At 37.5% G+C, this 19,096-nt stretch overlaps 1 protein-coding gene across 1 annotated transcript in view; it reads right to left on the reverse strand.

Moving 5' to 3' along the window:
• lrp1ab (low density lipoprotein receptor-related protein 1Ab) overlaps positions 1 to 19,096 on the reverse strand; it is a 134,582-nt gene that overhangs the window by 15,123 nt on the left and 100,363 nt on the right. The window contains exons 42-72 of the mRNA XM_081385685.1: positions 18,216 to 18,405; positions 16,851 to 17,055; positions 16,441 to 16,630; positions 15,554 to 15,679; positions 15,311 to 15,439; positions 15,080 to 15,199; positions 14,837 to 14,950; positions 11,907 to 12,056; positions 11,626 to 11,748; positions 10,842 to 10,958; positions 10,258 to 10,386; positions 10,039 to 10,161; positions 9,801 to 9,941; positions 9,092 to 9,279; positions 8,815 to 8,998; positions 8,480 to 8,565; positions 8,276 to 8,395; positions 7,931 to 8,118; positions 7,467 to 7,672; positions 6,665 to 6,853; positions 6,421 to 6,569; positions 5,762 to 5,855; positions 5,556 to 5,672; positions 5,341 to 5,460; positions 5,104 to 5,226; positions 4,014 to 4,139; positions 3,766 to 3,882; positions 2,693 to 2,799; positions 1,125 to 1,257; positions 902 to 1,024; positions 65 to 187 (exon numbers count right to left, since the gene is read on the reverse strand). Of these exons, the coding sequence (XP_081241811.1) occupies positions 65 to 187; positions 902 to 1,024; positions 1,125 to 1,257; positions 2,693 to 2,799; positions 3,766 to 3,882; positions 4,014 to 4,139; positions 5,104 to 5,226; positions 5,341 to 5,460; positions 5,556 to 5,672; positions 5,762 to 5,855; positions 6,421 to 6,569; positions 6,665 to 6,853; positions 7,467 to 7,672; positions 7,931 to 8,118; positions 8,276 to 8,395; positions 8,480 to 8,565; positions 8,815 to 8,998; positions 9,092 to 9,279; positions 9,801 to 9,941; positions 10,039 to 10,161; positions 10,258 to 10,386; positions 10,842 to 10,958; positions 11,626 to 11,748; positions 11,907 to 12,056; positions 14,837 to 14,950; positions 15,080 to 15,199; positions 15,311 to 15,439; positions 15,554 to 15,679; positions 16,441 to 16,630; positions 16,851 to 17,055; positions 18,216 to 18,405 (4,350 nt within the window). The remainder of the gene's footprint in view (positions 1 to 64; positions 188 to 901; positions 1,025 to 1,124; positions 1,258 to 2,692; positions 2,800 to 3,765; positions 3,883 to 4,013; positions 4,140 to 5,103; positions 5,227 to 5,340; positions 5,461 to 5,555; positions 5,673 to 5,761; positions 5,856 to 6,420; positions 6,570 to 6,664; positions 6,854 to 7,466; positions 7,673 to 7,930; positions 8,119 to 8,275; positions 8,396 to 8,479; positions 8,566 to 8,814; positions 8,999 to 9,091; positions 9,280 to 9,800; positions 9,942 to 10,038; positions 10,162 to 10,257; positions 10,387 to 10,841; positions 10,959 to 11,625; positions 11,749 to 11,906; positions 12,057 to 14,836; positions 14,951 to 15,079; positions 15,200 to 15,310; positions 15,440 to 15,553; positions 15,680 to 16,440; positions 16,631 to 16,850; positions 17,056 to 18,215; positions 18,406 to 19,096) is intronic.

The following is a 19,096-nucleotide window of genomic DNA, read 5'->3' on the forward strand; positions in this document are numbered from 1 at the left end:
TGAAAACAAACACTCACTGACTCCGATATAAAATCTTTAACGCATGTTGGAGCAGAAGACTAACCACAGTTGGTCTCATCTGAATTGTCCCCACAGTTGTCCACACCATCGCAGCGTTTGCCACTCCAGAGACAGACACGATTATTCAGACAACGGAAATTTCTAGTGGGTGGGCACTGGAAGTTTCCTGAATTACAGAAAGGAAGACTTTAGTCTGAGCTTACTGTGCAATTTTGTTTTTTTCTACTAATTGACAACAAAAACACTGCAAATGTATTTCAAAGGTACAATATGTAACTTTTGGCTCTCTAGCAGTTAAAAACAAAACTACTTTAATTTTGTGGAAGAACATTGATTTGGTAGTGCTTTGGCTCTGCGTGACTGTGTGAATGAGTATGGTTACATTCAGTACTAGGCTTAAGAGATATAACCAGTTTAGATAAAGGTATCTGTTCAATAAAATACCTTACTCACCTGTTGTGTAATTAAAAATGCATCTCTACATCGCTTTTACAACAGTTCAAATCCCTCAGTCCTCGTCATCTCCGAAAAGCCAAGCCAATGTTGATTTTTATTTTATTTTGATTTCATATTCTCTTTTTGCCTGCAGACTCTCCTCTGTTCTTTTTTTAAAAACAGGTGATTCTCAGGATGTTTGAGATTAAGCTGCTTCATGTCAACCTTTCTCACTCGTTGTGGCAACTAACCTATGCCACATACACGCGTCAAAGCAGCCGGAGCTACTTTTCTCTAATGATGTATATAGGCAATTTTTCCATGAAAACCGAGAAGGATTGATGATGTACTAACTTATTTACATTTTTTACAAAAAAAGTTACATAATGTACCTTTAATATATATATATTTTTTTTACAATTCAACAGTATGTGTGTGTTCTTACTGCACTCCTCAGGGTTCTCATCTGAGTTATCGCCACAGTCATCCTCCCCATCACACTTCCAGGACAGTGGTTTACACAGTGTGTTATTACACTGGAACTCATCATGGGGGCAGTGCCGTGCCACTGAGAGAGGAGAGATCAGAAGGAGGAATGTGAGACATTTAAAAAAGGACACGAAACACAAATAAGCCCATTTAAGAAAGAAACAGACATGCATACTCACCAGAAATGTCACAACTCTCTTCATCACTGCCGTCAATGCAGTCAGCATCTGCGTCACAGTGCCAGCGGAGCGGGATACAGTGACCGTTCTTACACTGGAACTGATCCTCCTCACACTTCAGATCACAGCCATGCTGAGAGACACAATAACAGTAAATATAAGTACTGAGTGTATATAAAATAAAATAAAATAAAAAATGGACCTATGGATGTATGCAGTGACTACAAAAACAAAGTTAAACAAATCAAAACTATATTATATTTCTTATATGTTGTTGCCACAACTATGCACATTCCAGACATCTCTCTCAACCAACTTAAGTGTATCTTGGGATGCTTTTTAAATACCTCTGAAAGATTTCACATGTATGCTGGACACTTCCCTATCCCTCAATTCAAAAACAATGAACACATTTGAATTAAAACACCTTTGTAAAGGAATTACTACGTGTGCATTACATTGATCTACCACACAAATTTCAATCATTTAAGTATAAACCTAGATCTACCTTTTTTTTTTTAACTAATGGCAGTCCATATTTTTCAGGAAAAAGCTTAAATTGTAGAAAAGGGTGTTCCACAGGGTTCTACCTTGGGACCACTACTTTTGTTTATCTTTATTAATGACTCAAATCAGGTTCAAATTGTTCTGTACATATTTATGCGGATGATACTATTTTTTAGACCACTAATTCTGATATGTTACAAATGCAGAATTCTATACAGTCTGAATTTAACTTGGTTCAAAACTAGTTTCATAACAATATGCTTATAATTTATAAGTCTTGTTGTATTGTGTTTGGTACAAGACATTGTCATCCTTTTCCCCTTCAATTGAAAATTACTTTTGAGGATAGTTTACCCCTTGATAAAGTTGTTTCATTCAAATATTTTGGACTTTGTACTGATCCTGAACTTTCTTTTATGCCTCATATTTTGATTATATCGTTTATTGAATATATGGTTGTCTGAGTTTACTCAATTAATTTTAACATTCAAGGTCAGGAAAATAATAATTTCTCAGTTAATATTATGTCTTGTTGATTATTCTGACATTGTTTATCAATATAACACTGTCAATTATCAGAGGTAAACATCTTAATGTTGTTTATAATTCTTTGTGTAGATTTGTCTTAAGGCGTCCATTTCGAACTCAATCACTGGCTTGTGTTCATTTTCAAATGTTTATATTAACTGTCCTTTATATTTTTGGAGATCTACTACCTCTTTCACTGCTTTTGGTTATCTTTATTTTCCCGTTAATGTTTTTAATTTGTGTAATTTTCTAACGGTCCTTGATTTTATTGAGGACTTGCTGGTATTAATTGGTTTCATGCTGATGTAACTGATTTATTTGTTGAATCTTTGTAATTCTGTTTTTGTACAATAGTTGTGGTTTGTGGGTGTGGGGGAGAGGGCGAGCATTCTATTTGTATTTGTATATTTGCAGTGTATGTTTTGTAAGATTGTTTAAGTGTTGTAAAATTGTGTATTAGTGCTTCTAGAACCCCCTCGAAAATAAGACATTACATCTCAAGGGGCTATCCTTACAATACAATAAAATCAAACCTCATCAGATCCATCTGAACAGTCATGATCTCCATCACACTTCCACCTCCCAGCGATACAACGGCCGTTAGTGCAGGAAAACTCGCTCTCAGAGCACTGACGCGGCTCTGATAGGGAGAGAGAAACAACTTAAAATTGAAGAAAGAAATATGTGCCAGAGAGCACAATCACTACAATGACTATAAGGAAAACATAGGAGGAAAGAAAGGGACACATTTCAAGACAAGGGCAATGGGTCAGCTTACAGAGTGAGAAAATACACAAATATATTTAGGGTTCCCACACCTGATGATCAATTTACATGAGTTTTCCAGTTATTTATGAGTACTGAAGAAAAAAAAACTACTGTAAAAAGAGCAATTTCTAGCTAGTAATATATTAATTTATATTATATAAAATAAATAAAATAATTATGTAATCCACATCTGTGAATATAATTCTGTGAGTGCATTTGTGTTGGAAATATATTTATAGAATTTTCTATGACTTTAAGATTTTATTAATTTGCATAATTGTAAGATATTTTCCAAGGGGTTTTGTGACCATGATAACCTTGCTAATTTGTTTAGAATCATTATAAATACTTTCATTTTGAAGACAACAAAACCACAATAAAGACAAAACAAACCCAAACCTCAAAAGATTTGAGCTTATAAACAAACGTTCACTGCTAAAAGCTTCACTATTCATTTGGAGGAGGAAAAAGAACTCTACCATTTCTCCACTAGAGGGCAGAAGCTGCAATTCTGTCACAAACACACATGGAATCATGGGGGGATGAAAAAAGAGAGGAAAAGGAAGGGGAGGCTGGAATAGGTGGTTTGGAGGGAGGAGAGACCTACCTCTGAGTCAAGCCAATGGGTCAGTGTGAAATGAAGAATAGAGACAACATGAAGTGAGATGCATCAGTGAGCAACGTGAGTGAGCGATGACATAAGACAAAATACCCACAATGCCTCCCACAGACATGTTTGATGGTCACAACTCACAAATAATGCTAAAACATTAGATTCAATCCTATAAATGGCTGTGCGTGTACATGCAGTCTCAGGTGTGTCAGTTGAAATACTTACGGCACTTTTCCTCATCCGAGTTATCGCCACAGTCATTGTCATAGTCACACTGCCAGCGCCCCGGCACACAGCGGTTGTTCTTACAGCGGAATTGATACGGCTCACACGTTCTCTCATCTACCACAAGAAATAATAATAATCACTTTTATGTAAGTAAAATCAAATTTTTACACACTTCCCTGAGTAATAAACATTTTTAAATGAATATAAGGTGTAAATGGAACAAATGAAGCGATGGCCAGTCGTACCGCACTCCTCTTTGGGCTCATCTGAGGCGTCGCCGCAGTCGTCCTCTCCATCACACGTCCAGCGAGACGGGATACAGCGGCCAGAGTCCTTACAGCGGAACTCGTCCACACCGCACTTCATTTGGGCTGTAGAAAACAAAAACGGCTTTAATAAGGACTGGCAGTCAATAATTCATTATATTATAAGGATGTTTTCATGCCAAAACAAGATGAAATCAGTTAAAACAGGCAAATAAACAAATAAATAAATATATTTAAAAGGAGATCATGGATAGTTGGATAATTGACATTCTTAAAGATAAAAAAAATCTTTTCCCGTTTTCCCTGTTGACACTTTTCTAAAATCTTCCTTAAAGGTGGTATCAGTGATTTCAGGCCCAAAAATATTTTTATCACATTCATCTAATCTTTCCTAACGATCCGCTAGCTGCCCGCCCCATAAGCATGCCGTCAAAAAAACGCGTCTCTGTAGGCAGCCTAGGCTCTGAGATCTGCACACAAAAACGCGTTTTTTTGACGGCATGCTTATGGGGCGGGCAGCTAGCGGATCGTTAGGAAAGATTTTTGGGCCTGAAATCACTGATACCACCTTTAAGAGACCTTTCGGAATAAAATGGTCTGATGATATTAAAAGCAGTATATTTGAAAAAGGGTGCAAAATTATTTACATGATGTGCAATTAATTAACCAAAATAGTAAAACTAATACATGTTCACAATATAAACATTTGCCACCAAATTAAAAGGTTAGTTCCCCCAAAAATGAGAATTCTCTGTAAAATTCTTGAATTTGATTTGGATAAAAGCTTTAATTAATTACATCCACTCAATTCAGATGGATTTACTTCACAATCTTTTTATTAACTTTTTGAAGCATCAGTTTTGGGTGAATGGATTAGAATAGAGACATAAATCTCTCAGATATTATAAAAAATATCTTGATTTATATTTCAAAGATGAACAAGTCTTACGGGTTTGCAACAACATGATGCTGAGTAAATGATGACAGAATTTCCATTTTTGGGAGAGCTATTCCTTTAAGATAAAAAGTGGCTTTATAAGTATATATTTTGTTGGTTTTATTTCCTTACTGCAGTTGGCCGGTTCGTCGGATTCATCAACACAGTCGTAGTCTCTATCGCACACCCAGACTCGTGGTATACAGCGTTTGGTGATGGCACACTGGAACTGGTTAGGAGCACAGGTCACCTCAGCTACAAGAGAACACGACACTCAGCCTATCAGCTCATCATAAAACAGCCTCATACTGTACATAGTGGAGATTAAACACTGATCCAAATCAATGAGAGATATAAGAGCAGACGTACGACAGTCCTTCTCATCTTCTCCCTGGCCGCAGTTGTTCTGACCGTTACAGCGCAAGATTCCAGGGATACAGCGACTAGGATGCGAGCACTTAAACTGACTGGGCAGGCAAACATGGATGTCTGAACATGGAAAAAATTAGTTTTCATTAAGCAAATGTTCTAAACACTTGAATTAGATGATTATTCAATTCTACACTATTGACTGGACATCATACCACAGTTGGCTTCATCAGAGTTGTCCTGGCAGTCATTGTCTCCATCACAGATGTAAGCTGGGTTGGTGCAGAGACCTGTGCCGCACTGGAACTGGCCTGGTCTGCATCTAAACTCGGCTAAAACCCAAGAACACGGAGCATGAGGATGTTATGTACAACTGAAAGTGGCCATAGGTTAACTCTCTCGTCAGTTAGCTGATACTCACGACATTCAGCAGGCTCATCAGAGCGGTCTCCGCAGTCATCTTCAGTATCACACTTCCACCAGAAAGGAATACACTTATCATTCTTGCAGACATACTACAGTCAGAGGAGGAGAGAGAGAAATAAAAGAGAAGCATAAACAGTTAGAAGAGTGTGATTCCTGACAAGACCGTGGCCAGCTCATACTTCACTCCAATATCAAAAGAAAAACATATTTTGCTTAATTTTTTTAGGACAATTAAGATTTTTGAATGTTGACATTTTCATTTTACTCCTACTTCTCATTACTATATGCAAAAAAGTCATTATGTCAGTGTAATTTTAGTATTATTAAAATAATATTATTGTATTTATTAATACTTTGAATTAGTTTTATATTTTTTAATTTTAGTTTAAGTTTAGTAATTTTGTTGTGTTTTGCCATTTTTTTGTTAAATATTTCTATTTAGTTTTTATATATTTTTATTTCAGTAATTTATATACTTAATCTTAAACTTATTTTATTTCAGTTAGTTGACAAGCCAACATTTCTAATTTTCATTTAGTTTCATTTTTTTTTTTTTTTTCATTAATGGCAGCACAATAAACACTTCCATAATGTAGAAACAAATATCATAATGAGAATCTGATAAGAAGCACCCCTGAGAATAAAGGAAATCACCTGGCTGGCAGTACAGTTGGACAGGCACTGTTTTCCATCAGCAGCCAGATAGAAGTTGGTGGGACAGGCACACTTGTAGTTTCCTCCAGGAGAGAGCAAACACAGGTTACTGCAGCCACCATTATCCACCTGACACGGGTGACCCGACACTGCAAACACAAGAGCAGCAGAGAAGAGAACACTTAGAAACTACATCAAATACTGCACGAACATTTCCATGTACAGCATGTGTTTATCTTCTCACCCTCAGGTTGTCTGGAGGGATGATAGATGTGTATGTCCATGGGTCTGTGCAGGGTGCTGATCAACATGGTTTTGTTAGTGCCCAGTGTTTTGTGAGCTCTGTTGATGGACTTGGTCTCCCAATCGGTCCAGTAAATGAACTCCTCAAACAGAGTCATGGCAAAGATGTGAGGGATGTCATGATTCAGCACTGTGGGGAAGAGAACACAAGCTTCACATTTAATAGGTTCAGAGGCAACAAACAAAATATTCAGTGTAAAATAATGAGAGTGAGACTTGATTGTATCCATCAGATTTGATTGAATCATGAAAACCGGTCTATAATATTATGGGTTAATATTATTTTTCTGGAGTAAATATTGTGTAAAATAAGTGTGTAAAAGCTCCTAAATTATCTATCTATCTATCTATCTATCTATCTATCTATCTATCTATCTATCTATCTATCTATCTATCTATCTATCTATCTATCTATCTATCTATCTATCTATCTATCTATCTATAGGGACATAATAATATCTTAATTTCAGTTTTAGGTTTTAAATTTGAGCCCTTTCAATAAAGACCGATTTAGCATGTTCTTGCGTAAGCTTTCTGAATGTGAGAAACAAAACCCCTCCTCAATGCCACATTACCGCACAAAGCGGTCTCAAAAACAATAGATCAACTATAATATTACATAATACGGAGCGTTGATGATGTCATTTATTGGCGAATATAAAGGTTGAGTCACTTCTTTGTCTAAACTAATTGCCTGAAGAAAAAATACATCATAAGCAATCTATGGGTGTCTTTGTATTCACCAATGTGTCTGTTGGTTCCGTCCAGGCTGGCAAAAGCAATGTAGTCTTCACGAGCGTCTGCCCAGTAGATGCGGTCATTAATAAAATCTAGTGTCAAGCCGTTAGGCCATGTGATCTTATCCTGAATAATGATGTGACGATTTGTGCCGTCCATGCCGATGCGGCCAATATGTGGCACATCACCCCAGTCTGACCAGTACAGATACCTGGAAATAATTAAACCACCAAAGTCAGACAAGCTCATAACACACATCAAGTGCAAATGAAATATTTGTGTGTATTTGTGTGTACAAATGAAAACATTTCATTTGTGTGAAATGTGATTAACTTAATTTGACTAATTAATCAGAACATCATGCAATTTAATCACAATTTTAATAGACTTACAGCTTAAACTGGGATAGTCAGAGACTTATATAATACATAATGTAAGAACTTATCAGGAACTGAGTTGAGACTCTCACCCATTCCTCACATCCACCGCCACAGCTCTCGGCTCCCGCAGGCCGCTGTTGACCAGCACACTTCTGTAAGCCCCGTTCAGCTTGGACACCTCAATTGTGTCTCTGCCCTTATCACACCAGTACAGGTTTCCCCCAACCCAGTCCACGGCCAGACCGTCAGGGTTGCTCAGAGCAGTTCTGTGCAGCACCTATCCATCAGCCAATCAAAAGAGTCACAAACATGCCCATTGGCCAGTCAGAACAAGATGACATAGATGAAGAAATTTGTCATAGGTTGAACTCAGACAAATGATTTTTAAACACATGCAGGAATCATCAATGCACATCCTCTTGAACTACACAGACCTGCACGTTACTGCCGTTGATGTTCATGCGACGGATCATGCTGCCTTGTGTGGTCACGTCCGTCCAGTAGATCATCTGCTCTGCGTAATGATAGTCCAGAGCCACTGCGTTATTGAGCCCCTGTTAACACATAAAATAGTAACAGTTCAGCAACAATACTCTACAAATAATCTCTTTGGTCTTTTAGACTGACAGCCACCTCACCTGTTTAATCAATGTGTAGTTAGTGCCATCCAAGTTGAGTTTTCGCAGGTAATACCGGTTCGCAAAGATGAGGAAAGGTTCCTCCTCTGAAATGTAAGCAACACTCTTATCGTACAAGCAGACTTTGAAACAGAAATTACAGAACAACTTCAAACATTCTGATGAGCATTGACTGGCTTGGGGATTATTTTTAAAATGTAAATTCTCGTAATTATAACCGTGAATCTCATAATATATATATGGTGGTTGACTCTTTACTCTGAGACAGAAACACTTCCATAGCCGTTTTGATAATAAACAGAGCGTAATAGATCATGGGGAGGGGAGAGGCTCACCAGATGTGGATTTGCAGCTGGTGGGGTCATCAGGACGCGGCACAAAGCCATCAACACAGAGGCAGTGGAAGCTACCGTGTGTGTTGATGCAACGCTGAGCGCAGGGGTATGTGGTGGTGCACTCGTCCACATCCACACACGTCTTCCCATCTTGTTTCAGCCGGAAACCTGGATGACACCGGCACTATGGGGGCCAGGCAAGAGGCATGTCATGTCTTCACTGTTATGTCCAACTAATTAGTTCACACAAATATTGAGTATAAGGAAAAACACATACCTTAAAGCCGATCTTGAGATCTTCACAGAGCTGTGAGCAGCCGCTCTGCTTACTGTTGAGACACTCATTGATGAAGCAGTTGTTTTCATCAGAGCCGTCACCACAGTCATTGTTACCATCACACAGCAATGTCTCGTTCACACACTTGCCATTGGTGCACAGGAAGGAGGTGTCATTACAGCGCCTCTCTACGGACAAAAACAAAATAACAATGAGCACATGGTTCTCATTTGGGCCTGGGGAAGAGGATCCCCACCTGTAAAACTTTTGTTCTGGGTCCAATAAATTTCACTGACGGACATTGGATGGTAATATTATGGCACTACCATAATATTGGCAATGGCAATACCGTGGTAGTGAATGATTACCATATTCATGCCCCATGGTGTTTGTATTAGTGATGGGAAGTTTGGATCATTTTACTGAGTCTCGTTCAGGAAAATGAACGGATTTTTCAAGTCATTTAGTTAATTTCAGCAGAATATAATTGAAATGTTACATGTTAATAGCCAAATTCCCCAACACAACAACATACGCAAACGTTGATCACATTAAAAACCTATAATGCAGCCAAGGCCAAATTTGAACTAATTTCTGTTTCCGATACAGACTGCATACTGTATCTTCAGCCTATGGGGCTGTCATGGGATAAACAAAATGGGATGTTGTGCATTTTTTTCACCTTGTCCTTCAAGGTTTTAATACTCGCCTGGGTCTGTGCAAAGTGGGTTTTTGGGAGCTTCGTCTGATTGGTCCCTACAGTCAAACTCTCCATCACATTCCCAGTTCTTCTGCTTCAAACACTGGCCATTAGCACAGCGGAAATCATTCGGCCCACACGTGGGATATTCTTTGTTGTGAAAGGGAAGACAACATTTGACATGCATGATCACTTCATTGGTGTGTGTGACCAATAATAAAAACAGAAGACTAAAAGACATGCTTACCACATTCGGGCGACTCATCAGAGCCATCGCGGCAGTCAATGTCATGATCACACATGAAGTTTTTGGGAATGCACTGATAATTCTGACATTGGAATTCGGAGTCATCACAGGTCTTATTGAATGCTTGAGAGAAAGAATAAAGAGATAAACAGAAGGAAATACAGAAAGAATGCTAGAGTTTAAGGGTATAAACCAAGTTCCGATATAAGTGATACTCACCACAGCCAGCCTTAATGCCTTCATCTGCACCATCAGGACAGTCCTTATCGCCGTCACACTTCCAGCGCTGAGAAATACACATGTGGGAGCCGGGACACTGGAATGCTTCTGGACTGCAAGTCTTTGTCTCTGGAAGAGATACTCAGTGTTACTTATACATTTAATCATCAAGCATTAACTAGATTAACACTGAAATTCATCATGGCTGAAAGAGTTCAAATAAAGGCAAAGTTAAATAGAGCAGAGGTTCTCAACTGTTTTGTTATCACAAGGTCAGATATGAGGATAAAAAAAATAATGCTTAATGCATATAAAAACGCAACTAACCATAAAAATATTGTATAGTGAGGTCAGAAAGGCAGCTTTTAAAACGTGAAAAACGTGCTGCGTCCAAACAAACTTGATGAGAACATGTCACGCGAGGACCAATGGAAGAATTTGTACCACCATTATCAAAAACCATGAACAGAGGTAAAAGTACGACCCGCAGTGCATTAAATAAAGTTTCACTTGCAGTGAGGATAAACATGGTTTATCTGAGTTCAGAGCTTTTTTTTGTTGATGCAAGTTGCAACGTGACTCACTGCATTTGCTGTCCTCGTCGGTGCCGTCTCCACAGTCATCAGTGCCGTCACACACCCAGGATTTGGAGATACAGCGATGGTTTCCACACTCAAACTGATTCGATGCACAGAACTTATCTGAGAAAACACAAGTAAAGAACTTGTTCCTGTCAAACAATCTAAATAAAATCAACTAGTTTTCTTCATAAACTTAAATTTCAGGTGTAGCTGTGGTCAAATTAACAAATCCCTCAGATACATAAAATACCTCTCATTTAAATTTGATAAAACTGAATTATATTATATATCTATTACATTCAATTATAGAAGTAAATATTTACAGTAACTTTTTTAATAAAAAACAGGGGTACAAGAGGTACTAGACAATAATGTTAATCTAATTTATGATAACTTTTTCATTTTTTATGATATAATTTTTAAACAACTAAAAAAATAATAATAATAATAGTTGCTGTTGCTATTATAAAAAAAAAAAAAAATTATAATAATGATAATAATAATACTACATAAAAAAAAAAAATCAGAAAATCAGTTCCAGGGAGCAAATATTTTCCCTTAATAAAAAGTTTCTGACAATAAAAATTATAAAATAAAATAATAATAATAAAAATCCGACATTGGCTATGATTAAAGCAAATAGTTATTGTTTTTAGTGTCTTGAGAACAATAACTACACCGAAGATAAAGTATTAAGTGACATTTGTAACAGATTTGACAAAGTGCAACAGAAGAATGTAGAAAAAAAAAAAAACCTTGAGAGAGAGATCTGTAAATATTTACTAACCACAGTGAGACTCATCTGCTCCATTTTCACAGTCGTTCTCTTTGTCGCAGGTCCAGCTCATGGGAATACAACGGCCGCTCGGACATGCAAAGAAGTTCACTGGACATTTCTGCTTCCTTTTCTCTGTGGGAAAGAAAGTGAAAAATTTGTCTTATTATGCAATATCACATATATTTCATTAGCTGTGAGAATAGGAGGCACACATATATATATATATATATATGTGTGTGTGTGTGTGTGTGTGTGTGTGTGTGTGTGTGTATGTTTGTGTAGTGTCTAACCCGGACAGTTTCTTTCATCTGAGAAGTCTCCGCAGTCATTGGAGCCATCACAGCGCCAGGAGGGGGCGTAGCAGAGTGTAGTGAACTCACACCTCTCAAAGGTCATGCCCTTCACTCCAAGCAGATAGTAACTAGAGCAGTCAGTGGGGCCTGAAAGAGAACGTACAAAAAGATTGTATGCATGCAGGAAAATGTATAGCTATGTTCGTCCACAAAGTTGCACTTATAATTATATATATATATATATATATATATATATATATATATATATATATATATATATATCAGGGTTTCCGTTGTCCGGTAATTGCCGGACATTGACCGGAAAAAAAATGAAATGTCCGACAAAATTAAATCTCTCCGGTCAAATTGTCCGATTAAAATTGCCTTATAATCCCGCCCCCCTAACACAATCTGAATTTGAGAATAAGCATAAAATGTAATAAAGCAAAAATACACCGACCTTTGGCTATGTTATAAAGGAACAGGCTCTACCGTTTGAAAGTTTTTAAACATTACATGGCTTGGTTGAATTCCGATGTGGAATGCGGTCTGTTATTTCTTGATATCAGACCGCTGCGAAGCACTAGCGGCGCCAGGATTTTGAGGTGCACCTCCAGAAAACTGGATGGGCCAGTTAAAATAAGCCAAAAAATATATAAAAACGGGTTCCCCTTCATCTCCGTTTCAGCACTTTTCTGGGCACTGAGGGCAGTGACTGCGTAGGCTATAGGTAAAAAAAAAAAAAAACTTAAACAGGATTTTTTTGTTGCTTTTTTAATACAATTACAATTTCATTTAATTTATTGTTTACTAAAATTATAGGCCTATCATTTTTAGTTTATTAACAGCAACAACAGCTGTAAAGATGAAGTTGACGATCGTCATCTCCGTAGTGAACGCGCCTATAGAGAGAAATGCACATCATGGATTACATAATCAGAGAGTAGCCTATTTCTTTTCGTTTTAAATTGTTAAAAATACATTTCAAGCTTTAAGATACATTTCACGTCTGTGAGGCCTACGTTGAGTTTCGTTAAATTAGGATGAGATGCGCTCCTGTTCACGAGCAATGCAAGTGACCGAGGCGCCCGCGCATGATTATCGTCTGCTATATTTTGCTGCTTATTTATTAAATACAGGCAATTGGTTGATAAAAAAAATATTAAAATTAAGATACAATTTCTACAAAACGAAATTCACTTCAAAAAAGTCATTCTACAAAACCAAACTTAATTAAGTGGTCAAAATCATGTCTGACCCGCTCCATGTCTCTCGATATTGCGCATCATATCTTACTCGTGCGGTTCACTTTTCATAATCAACATAAATTAAAAAAATAACATTATAATATTTTAACAAATATTAAACTAAATCAGCTCATTTAATGGCTACAACAGGTATAGTAGACCTAGACTCTCTATTTGTACAAATTGCTGCACATTCATTTTATTCTGAATTTTGCACACATAAGTTGAAAGGCATTTGTTTGTGCATGCATAGCAAAACATATCTGCAACATTTATCAAGTTCACTGATAATTATGGGCGCATTTATTAATTATTATCTTAATGAATAATGAAACAAGGACGAAGCATATAAACTGCGTTGTTTGTTCAGAATGGAATGGATCGCAAATAGATCCGAATGAAGAAACGTAGGCTACATAACCATAGTAGAAAATGGGTCTCGAGTGTTCCTGCAGAGAGGGGGTTCTCGCTGCAGAATCGGATCAAGATGAAGCAGCGAAGTCGCCTTGCGGAGAACAAGGTTACGCGGCTTATGCGCATTGCAAGTTGTGGAGAGACACTGGGAAGTTCGCTTGAGTAAAAACAATAGGCTTCAGATATTTTATGTGGGGAAGGGGGATTGGTTTGTTAAACTATGAATGTGAAACCATAAAAAACAATTGGCGTTGATTGACGCCAATCGGACGTTCATATTTTTTTTCCGTTTTTTTATTTGAAAGTTAGGCTAATAAACATGTTGCGTTCGGCCTGATTATGTAATTTTTTAAGTTACATAGCCTTCCTCCAGTTTTCCTCAACTTGACTAATTATGAGGCAACATTTGACCGGCATATCTTCAAAATGTCCGGAAAACGAAACCTCTGCCGGTCACTTTGACCGGCACCATTTTTTTCTAGCGGAAACTCTGATATATATATATATATATATATATATATATATATATATATATATATATATATTCATTCTTCTTTCATATATACATCAAATGAAATCAATTTGAAAAATATATAATATACTACTACTACTACTACTAGTTATTGTTAAAAAAGTACCCTTGAAAATGTTTATATTATTTGTATTTATAAAAAGGTTTATTTCCAACACTGGCTATGATGAAAGGACATAGTTTTGTCTTTTAGTTTAGGAATTAATTATAAAATTGTTTAAAATTAAATCAATAATCTGAAAATGAATCAATTTGATTTCTTTTTACTTAAAAAAAACGTTACTTTTTAGTTACTTTCGTTGATGACCTTTTTTCCATGACTAAGACGAGACGACACCAACATCATTAGACAATAACTGTGACTATATCAACATGCAATATCGTTGACGAAAAAAGAAGAGACAAAAATGTGGTTCAAAAAATAAAAACTTGAAGAGAACACTCTTCACTTAGATAAAGGAAGAGACAAAACATTATAGACTGTTTTTTAAGAGCATTCATGCTTAAGGTTGCCAGATTTCAAGAATTAAAATCCCCCAATCAGAGCTTTTCTGTTAAAAGAACACGTGTTCTACCCGGTTTCATTCTCTACATTGCTGAAGAAGCGCGGAATAATCTAAAACACTGATGCCTTCACATGATTTTTGAGTGACTGTCTCCTTGGAGTCATGTTTGAACCTAGTGGCGTTCAAACAGGCAACCTTTTGGTGAACAGCCCAGTGATTAATACTTACTGCAGTTCATCTCATCACTGGCGTCCTCACAGTCCGCCACCTGATTACAGCGACTAGAGTTAGTGATGCAGGAACCGTCTTTGCACTGGAACTCCGCAGCGCTGCACAGAGTCACTGAAGAAAACAGAGATGGAAACAGTGAGGAACTAGTATGGCTGCACTTTTTTTTAGTCACTACACAAAAAAAGATTGTGTATTTCTCCTTTCCCATAATCTCGCCATTTATTTCAAACAATCACATACTGTTGCATGGCAGCTCGTCTGAACCATCTCCACAGTCATCGGTGCCGTCGCACCAGGAGCTGTGTTTGATACAGCGTCCGTTGATGCAGCGCCGGTAGCCCTTCTTACACATGCGGTTCACTGCAAACAGAAAAAGAGAGAGATCAATAATTGATTAATACTTCAACTACAGATTAGGAAGTGCTTATTAAAACTGCAAACCAGTGAATAGAGCCGCAGTGTCATGCTTACCGCAGTAGGACTGCTTCTCATCAGACTTGTCTTTGCAGTGAGCTTGACTGTCACAGGTCAGGCTGTAGTCGATACAGTCACCGTTTCCACACTCAAACTCATCCACGCTGTTACAGGTTGTGTTTTCCGCTGAGAGAGAGAGAGGTTACGTTTATATTATACTGCACTTCTCACAGGAAACTAATAGAGTATTTTCAGAACAGGCTTATATTTAGACAGTAGCTTCCGGTTTGTCCCTCTCACCAACACAAGTGTTGTCTCCCAGTAGTTTGCGCTCTCCACGGCAGCTGCAGTTGACTCGTCCCTCTGACATGAGCAGACACAGGTCCTGACAGCCTCCATTATTGGTGAGGCATGGAGAAAACTCACCTATAGACGTACACAAACACAAATGACTCATTTAAAATGGCTATTGGGGCTGAAGCAATCATCGTTGTATATTTATGAAGAGTTCACATTTCCCGTCATTTTCATAAATGAGTTCAAATCAATTATTAAAAACCATTAATACTATTTTTTTTTACTATGAATTGTTATATTAGTACACTTAACAATTAGGTTTCTTTTTTTTTTTTACATTAGTTAACATGGACTAAGAAAGAACAATATTTCTACAGCATTTATTAATCTTAGGTAATGTTAACAACAACATTTCATAATACATTAAACCCAGGCATTAGGCAATAATAACTCTCAAGTAAATATTTATATTTATGCAGTTGTATATACACTTCTTAATATGTAGATCTGTACATAGGCCTTCTACTTACAATCTTAAATCTACAATTTAATACATTAACTAATGAACCTTATTGTAAAGTGTTACCATTTTTTTAACCTTAAAACTCTACCTACTTTTTCTAGTTGTATGTTACGTTTGTTTTTCTTTTTCTTTACATCTACATATTTAATTATTTCTCTCTATTCTGTTGTGTTAAATCTATATGCAAGTACATAGAGCTCATGAAAATTATATATATATATATATATATATATATATTTTTTTTTTTAATAGTTTTATTATTTTAAACACTACAATGCCGTTTCACACTTTTTAGCCATTTCAGAGCAAACACATGAATAAAGATATATTTTGAATTATGTAAATTTAACACGGATTAGTCACTCACAGCTATTGGTGTCTTTGGCCACAGCGATGATGCCCATTGGCTGTTGAGGAATGTCAGCACGTAGGACTTTCATATCTCTGCCGTATTTATCAGCTCTGAGAACAGCTCTGCGCACCCAGTCTGTCCAGAAGATATATTCACCGTACACAGCCAAACCGAAAGGATGCACTGGCTCATTCTTTAGGACCACCTGATCACACAGACGCACACAGGTACAATTTAGATTCATTTATTTTGCAAGCAAATTCAACATGTTAGTAGTGTGTGTTCTCTATGAACTAAGCTTATGAACTCATTGTATGAACATGCATTGTTAGTGTCATGATCTACCAGGTAAAAGTCAAAAATAGCATCTCTCACTTTCCCATGAACAAACATAAAAAAATAGGCATAAATACAAAGGAACTCACAAAGCGCCGGCTGCCATCATACTCGCAGCGCTCGATCTTGTCAAAAGTAGCGTCAGAGAAATAGAGTTTCTCAGCACGGTGGTCGATGGCCAATCCGTTCGGGGTGCGGATGTTATTTCCGATGATCACAATGACGTTAGCTCCAGAAAGAGATGCTCGCATGATACTGGGAGACTGTTCATTCCAGTTAGTCCAGAACATCAGGCTGAAGGAAAGAGCACAGGAGGAAATGGAATTCAAAGATGGAAACTGACATGTGCTTGTCTTCTCACACCAAAAGCAACAAGATTTGTTTTCAACTTTTAAAAAAACATAAGCTGTCACAGGGCAAAGTTTTTAAATGATTACATGAACATGTAAAAATAAAGCATTCAATAATTATATAAACAAAAACTATTTTATTATTAGAGGAGAACTCCGGTCAATTTTAACATTGAGCTCATTTTTTTGTACATTTGGAGTGCTGTCAATACAGAGAACAACGACAAAAATCGGTGTTGCCTACACCGAGTTATTCTATTTTTAAAATTTGCACCCTGTTGACTTCAATGGGGCAAGTACTAAACCTGCTTTTAGCCTCTTAACATCCTTGATGTGTCATTACAAGTGCACAGAAAATGTGAGTGATTCCTTCAGAGTGAACACGAGTGAATCTGACTGCAGTAGATGTGAAAGATATGTATAAAAATTATGTTATTTAAGCCAGCGCAAATACCTGTGTTTACATCCTGTTTTCGGTTGAAGTCCAAAGTAATCGATTGCCGAGTTCACACGCGTGATCATAGGTAACTAAACCTATGCGGGTGAACTCGGCAATGTTAAAATTGACCGGAGTTCTCCTTTAATTACATGAGTAGAAATTTTTTCCCGCACACAACGAATAAGGCAAAAGGTCTCCAGCTGTTAATTTATTACTTTAACGAGTATATAACATGCACAGTATGGACGCAGGTGTGTATCTGCAATTATATGGCACTGATGAAGAGTTGATCTCGAAAACGTTTTGCACTTCACAGCACTTTTTTGTCTTTTTGAGGCCTCTGTTGAAGTAATAAATAAACAGTTGGAGAGCTTTTGCCTTATTCGTTGCGTGCGGATCCTTTTTTCTCCCTTTCTTTTGGATTTACACACTCAGTAAGTTTTGTGACATTGGACTGTGCGTATACATTTGGCGCTCCACCATTTCTTTCACAATTATTAATTACGTGAACTTTACTTTGGCAGTCAAAACGAATATGAATGTTTTTGGTATTTGGAAGGGTAATAGTTCATACTGCGTATACTTCAAAACTCTTGGGATTCCTCACCAAGTAGAATGACTATAAAACATTGCATCATGGAAAATTTGATATACAAGGTTCGTACTCTTGACATTCATCCAGAACAAAGGCTCTGGGGTGGTCGTCCCCAGACATAGTGACTACGGTGTCTCTATCGAAAGCTCCAGTGCGACTCTGGTCCACAGTGTGCCGTGTGATGGTGGAGGTGGTGTAGCTGGTCCAGTAAAGTGTGTCCCAACCCCGGTGATAAGCCAAACCTTCAACTGACCCCACACCTGTTGAAAGAAATAAAGAAAAATTTACTTTGACTGCTTGTTACTAATCCAAGAACAACTCAGTCTGTTTCTCTTAATTATAATTCAGTGCACAGTTGTAGACACACTGTATTTAGTTTGAACAAACTGTTCATTGCAGCTCTACTACAGCTAAAAATGACACATAAAAAAGAGGCAATTGAACCACCTTCAAACATGTTTAGTACCATATATCCTTCAAAGAGTAAATGAATATGATTAACACACTGCAAGTCCAAAACATCTCTTTTAAAACTACTTATCCGGTCCCAGTGAACGGTTTAATCCTATGATACGTGCGCATGTTGGTTTCTGCGGGCTGTGAGATAGCCTTTGTTGCTGGTGCTTGTGTGTGTTTAGTGGCTTAGTGTCATCCGGTCATTTCATGGATGGGTGCCTGTGCATACAAGACCCCTCCCTTGGTGAATCTCTTTAACCACGGTGACTAGTTCTTCCACAAAGAGAGGACTGCTGGAAGAGTCTCGAACACAACGCTGGGGTGAGAAGCAATGTGGTGCAATGTGCTTCAGTCAACGCCGTCGAAAGAGTCTCAATGAGTCAAAGTCACAGTGAATAATAGTCGCCCTCTACAGAATAAATGAGCTCACGAGGGGCTTGCAGCATCTATCTGCATCACACCAATGACTGCTTTATGACAGCAATTACTCCCCCC

This window comes from Scardinius erythrophthalmus (assembly GCF_964197995.2).
Source record: "Scardinius erythrophthalmus genome assembly, chromosome: 15".
NCBI classification, from domain to species: Eukaryota; Metazoa; Chordata; class Actinopteri; order Cypriniformes; family Leuciscidae; genus Scardinius; species Scardinius erythrophthalmus.